Here is a 5,103-nt window from a genome sequence, read left to right as displayed (position 1 = left end):
TGACAAGGTTATGGGTCGGGTGGCATTGGGGTGGCACCGGGAGGGGGTAATGGTGTGCTACGGGGTGGGGTCGGGGGCTGTGAGGGGCTGGGGTTATGGGTCCGGTGGCACCGGGATGGACCGGGAGGGGCAGCAGGGGCTATAGGGCGCCAGCGGGAGGCGGGGGCATTGGGGCCCTGTGGGGGGACAAGGTTACGGGTCGGGTGGCAGGGGGTGGCACTGGAAGGGCGCGGTGCGGTGCCGTGGGGCGGGGGCTGTGGGGCCCGGTGACGCCGTTACCGCCGCAGCCGTCGTGGTCCAGGTCCCCCAGGGGGGCGATGGCGGCGGCGAAGCGCCCGTAGGGCTCCGTGCCCGTCAGGGTCTGGGGGGGGCGCTCCCACGGCCGCCGCGCGCCCCCCAAGTAGAGGTAGAGCCGCCCCACCTCGCGCTGCTTCCCCTCCGCGCGCCGCTCCATGAACAGCGGGGCCCCCACCAGCACGTCGTCCCTCCTGCGCCCGGAGCCAGCGTCGGACCCACGGCCCCATAACCCCATAACTGCATGGTTCCTTAATCCCATGACCCCAGCACTCCAAGGCCCCGTTGCCCCATAGCTCCTAATCCCCATAACCACACGGCTCCATAACCCCATGGCTCCATAACCCCCTGGTTCCAAAGCCCCATAACACCATAATTCCAAGGCCCCGTTGACCCTTTGTCCCTTAGCTCCATTGCCCCGTAACCCCATAGCTCCTAAACCCCATAACTACATGGTTCCAAAGCCCCATAACACCATAGCTCCAAGGCCCCATTGCCCCATGATCCCACAGCCCCATAACCTCATGGCTCCATTGCCCCGTAACCCCATACATCCAAGTCCCCAAACCCCCACTGCCCCATAACCCCGTAGCCCCAAGGCCCCATAACCCCACATCCCCACGTCCCCACACAGGGGACGACGTGGCGGTGTCACACACTGGGGACCTCACCCGTCCCCGTTGACGTCGGCCACAGCCACCGTGTGCCCAAAGTACGAGGCCACCTGGGGGGGGGGGGAGGGCACAATGGGGTGGGGGTGGCACCGGGTGCGGAGCTGGGGTTCCGGGGTTCCACGCCATGGGGTGCTGTGGGGCGGCGGTGGGGCGGTGTGTGGGCCCCGTACCTGCTCACTGGCGATGCCATGCAGCCGGCGCAGCGCCAGCCCCGCGCTGAAGATCTCCACCTGCCCCATAGCGGCGTCGGTCCCTGATGTCCCCGATGTCCCCATGGGGCACCCGCCCCACTGCGAGACACCCCCCACCCCGTAGCGCCCGCTCACCTCGCCCCTCGTGTTGCTCTTATTGGGGACCCCCACCACGAACTCTGTGGGGTGGGACGGCCCTGAGCACCCGCGGGGTTATGGGGCACACGGGGCCGTGGGGCCAGACCCCAAAAAGGGGGGGGGGGGGGAGCGGGGAGGGGACACGGGCATCAAACCTTTGGTTTTGGGGTTGTCATCGAATTCGCCTATGGCCACCGAGTACCCTACGGGGACACGGGCACGGTGACACCACCGCCCCCCAAGTGCCGCCCCCCAAGTGCCGCCCCCCAGCGGTGGGGCGGGGCCGCGCACCCCGGTACCCGTCGTCGTATTCGGAGCTCGCCTGCTCGCTCGTGGGGCGCCCGGGGCTGTGCGGCCACAGCAGGGAGGTGTTGCGGAAGCGGGAGAGGATGGAGCCCACGTCCGCCACGTACAGCAGCCCTGGGCGCAGTGGGGCGCAGTGGGGCTCAGCGTCGCCCGCTGTCACCGTGGGGTCGCCGTGGGGCGGGGGCCGCACTCACCCATGAAGTAGTACCCGCCCGGAGCGCCCAGCGCCAGCGTGCCGTCCTGCGGGAGAGCTGCGTGCCGGGCTGCCCCACAGGGACTGCCCCATAGGGACACCCCGAACGCCGCCCCACGGAGCACCCCATAGGGACATTCCCATGGCCAACCCCTAGTTCACCCCATAGGGACGTCCCATTAATCCACCCCATGGATCACCCCATAGGGACACCCCCACGGCCACCCCATGGCCTGCCCCATAGAGACATTCCCACGCCCCCCCCCATGGAGTTCCCCACAGGGACATTCCCATGGCCACCCCCTAGTTCACCCCATTGGGACATCCCATTAATCCACCCATGGATCACCCCACAGGGACATTCCCATGAACCACCCCCTGGATCACCCCATACAGACACCCCTGCGGTCCCCCCATGGACTGCCCCACAGGGACATTCCATTAATCCACCCCATGGATCACCCCATAGAGACATTCCCACGCCCCCCCCATGGACCGCCCCATAGGGACATTCCCATGGTCACTCCCTGGTTCACCCCATAGGGACATCCCATTAATCCACCCCATAGATCACCCCATAGGGACATCCCCATGGCCACCCCATGGATCACCCCAAAGGGACATTCCATTAATCCACCCCATGGATCACCCCACAGGGACACTCCCACGGCCACCCCATGGCCTGCCCCATAGAGACATTCCCACGCCCCCCTCCATGGAGTTCCCCATAGGGACATTCCCATGGCCACCCCCTGGTTCACCCCATAGGGACATCCCATTAATCCACCCCATGGATCACCCCACAGGGACACCCCCGCGGTCCCTCCATGGACTGCCCCATAGGGACATTCCCACGCCCCCCCATGGAGTTCCCCATCGGGACATCCCAAGCATCACCTTACAGCACCCCACGGCCACCCCNGGGGGACGGGGACACTGGGACAGGTGTGGTGTGCTGGGGACACTGGGGAAAGGAGGGGGACATTGGGGCAGGGATGGGGACGTGGGGGGGGCTGTGGGGACACTGGGGCAGGTGTGGGGAGGATGGGGACATTGTGGTGAGGAAGGGGACATTGGGGCAGGACGATGGGGACACTGGGGCAGGTGTGGGGCAATGGGGATATTGGGGCGGGGAGAGGGACATTGGGAACCCATAGATGTTGGGGACAATGGGGCAGGGATGGGGACACTGGGGATGGGACTGGGACATTGGGGCAGGTGTGGGGCGCTGGGGACATAGGGGAGGAGAGGAGGACACTGGGGTGGGACTATGGGGACACTGGGGCAGGGATGGGGACACTGGGGGGGCTGTGGGGACATTGGGGCAGGTGTGGGGCGCTGGGGACATAGGAGAGGGAAGGAGGACGTTGGGGTGGGACTCGGGGGACACCGGGAGCCCCCAGATGTTGGGGACGTGGGGGCGGGGATTTGGGGACGAGGTCCCCCCCCCTACCCCCGTCCGTCCCCGGGCTCCGGGCCCTGTCCCGCTGCCACCTCCCCCGTGTCCCCCTCCGCCGGCGGCCGCGTCCTCTTGAAGAACCCCAGCTGCGGGAGGGGACGCGGTGACGCCCGCCCTGCCCGGGGCCATGGGGGTCCCAGTGCGGGGTGTCCCCAGGGTCCCCGGTGTCCCCCCCTCCCCCCCACTCACCTTCCCCATCAGGAGGACGAGGAGGGCGAGCAGGAGGACCCCCGCCAGCACCCCCAGCACCACCCACCACACCGGGACGGCGGCGGGACGGGAGCGCAGCACTTCGGTGACAGCCTGGGGAGGGGGGGACAGGGGCAATGCCACCACCACGGGGACAACGAGGCCACCGGGCGTCCCCTGAGGGACGGCACCGTCCGTACCGTGGCGGCGCCGTGGGGCAGCGTGTGGGGCTGGACGCGGTACGGCATCGCAGAAACGTTGAAGGAACCCCACGAGTGGATGGAGAGGCGCTGGAAGCGGTCACCCTGCTGGGGACACGCGGGGACAACGTGGGGACAACGTGGGGACAACGACACAGGGACACCGTGGGGACATTGCAGTGATACAACGGGGACACACAGTGGGGACACCGTGAAGACAGCGTGGGGACAATGTGGAGACACTGAGAGGACAGCATGGGGACACAACGAGGGAACAGCACGGGGACACCATGAGGACTCCATGGGGACAGAGGGGTGACACTGTGGGGACACTATGGGGACACTATGAGGACACTATGGGGACAGAAGGGTGACACTATGGAGACAGAGGGATTGACACTGGGGACACTATGGGGACACTACAGGGACACTATGGGGACAGAGGGGTGACACTATGGGGACACTATGGGGACACTATGGGGACAGAGGGGTGACACTATGGGGACACTATGGGGACACTATGAGGACACTATGAGGACAGAAGGGTGACACTATGGAGACAGAGGGGTGACACTATGGGGACACTACAGGGACACTATGCGGACACTATGAGGACACTATGGAGACAGAGGGGTGACACTATGGGGACACTATGGGGACACTATGAGGACACCATGAGGACACTATGGGGACAGCACAAGGCCACCATGAGGACGTGGTGGTGACACCATGGGGACACGAGGGAGACACACAGTGACGCAGGGGGACACGGTGACCCCGTGGGTGCTCAGCACGCGTCCCAGGGATGTGTCACAGCCCCACCACGGGGACATGGGGTGACACCACGGGGACACACGGGGACACACGGTGACACGGCGGGGGCACGGTGCCGTTACCTGGCGCAGGGCATCCATCCCGAGCAGGGCGCGCACGGACACCAGCACCCGCTGCCCCTGCGCCAGGCGAGCAGCGCGGCACCGCACCTCGGAGCACCGGGCACTGGCGCAGTCCTGCAGGCACGGCACGCGTCACACGGTGCCGCACGATGATGTCACACGATGTCACACGGCGTCACACGGCGTCACACGTCCCCCCTTCCCCGCTCACCACGGTGACGTTCTCCTCCGCATCCCCCGCGTCCCCGCGCTCCCGCGCTCCCGTCCCGTTGCGCTGCTCCGCACCCGCGGGTCCCGGCGCCTCCAGCTGGGACGGACGGGGCCGCGCTCAGCTCGGAGCCGCCCGCGCCGTCCCCGCGTTTGTCCCCGTCTTTGTCCCCAGCTGTCACCTGCTCGCAGGTGACTTCGCCCTCGGTCTCCGGCTCCCGGAGCCGCAGCAGCTCGCGGCCGCCCGCGGTGACGGGGACGCGGAGGAGCAGGGTGACGCCGGTGACGGCGGCCGGGCCCTTGTTGTGCAGCTGCGGGTGACACCGGGTGGCTCATGGTGTCACTCGGTGCCGTGC

General features: G+C 67.3%; 2 protein-coding genes across 2 annotated transcripts in view; both read right to left on the bottom strand.

Annotated features, from left to right (window-relative positions):
* On the bottom strand, positions 52-1,953 carry LOC110388634 (integrin alpha-IIb-like). The gene is made up of 7 exons (XM_021378098.1): positions 1,798-1,953; positions 1,589-1,717; positions 1,453-1,500; positions 1,295-1,338; positions 1,139-1,198; positions 966-1,018; positions 52-488 (listed from the first exon to the last, which is right to left on the bottom strand). The coding sequence occupies exons 1-7, from the start codon at positions 1,799-1,801 to the stop codon at positions 140-142; spliced, it is 687 nt and encodes a 228-aa protein (XP_021233773.1). The 5' UTR covers positions 1,802-1,953; the 3' UTR covers positions 52-139.
* The window catches only part of LOC110388391 (integrin alpha-IIb-like), a 5,586-nt gene continuing 3,543 nt past the window's right edge, over positions 3,061-5,103 (bottom strand). Inside the window, exons 2-7 of the mRNA XM_021377606.1 lie at positions 4,930-5,078; positions 4,752-4,847; positions 4,541-4,654; positions 3,645-3,752; positions 3,445-3,558; positions 3,061-3,341 (exon numbers count right to left, since the gene is read on the bottom strand). Coding sequence (XP_021233281.1) covers positions 3,246-3,341; positions 3,445-3,558; positions 3,645-3,752; positions 4,541-4,654; positions 4,752-4,847; positions 4,930-5,078 — 677 coding nt within the window. The 3' untranslated portion in view covers positions 3,061-3,245. The remainder of the gene's footprint in view (positions 3,342-3,444; positions 3,559-3,644; positions 3,753-4,540; positions 4,655-4,751; positions 4,848-4,929; positions 5,079-5,103) is intronic.

This window comes from Numida meleagris, chromosome 26 (assembly GCF_002078875.1).
Source record: "Numida meleagris isolate 19003 breed g44 Domestic line chromosome 26, NumMel1.0, whole genome shotgun sequence".
NCBI lineage: Eukaryota > Metazoa > Chordata > Aves > Galliformes > Numididae > Numida > Numida meleagris.
The sequence above is the reverse complement of the archived record's forward strand: the minus strand, read 5'-3'. Positions and strand labels throughout refer to the sequence as shown.

Coding starts and splice junctions, on each gene's coding strand:
- LOC110388634 (XM_021378098.1), bottom strand. Junction 1,019..1,138: donor ATGGCATCGCCAGTGAGCAG/GTACGGGGCCCA, acceptor CCCCCCCCCCAG/GTGGCCTCGTACTTTGGGCA. Junction 489..965: donor GCCGACGTCAACGGGGACGG/GTGAGGTCCCCA, acceptor CTCCGGGCGCAG/GAGGGACGACGTGCTGGTGG.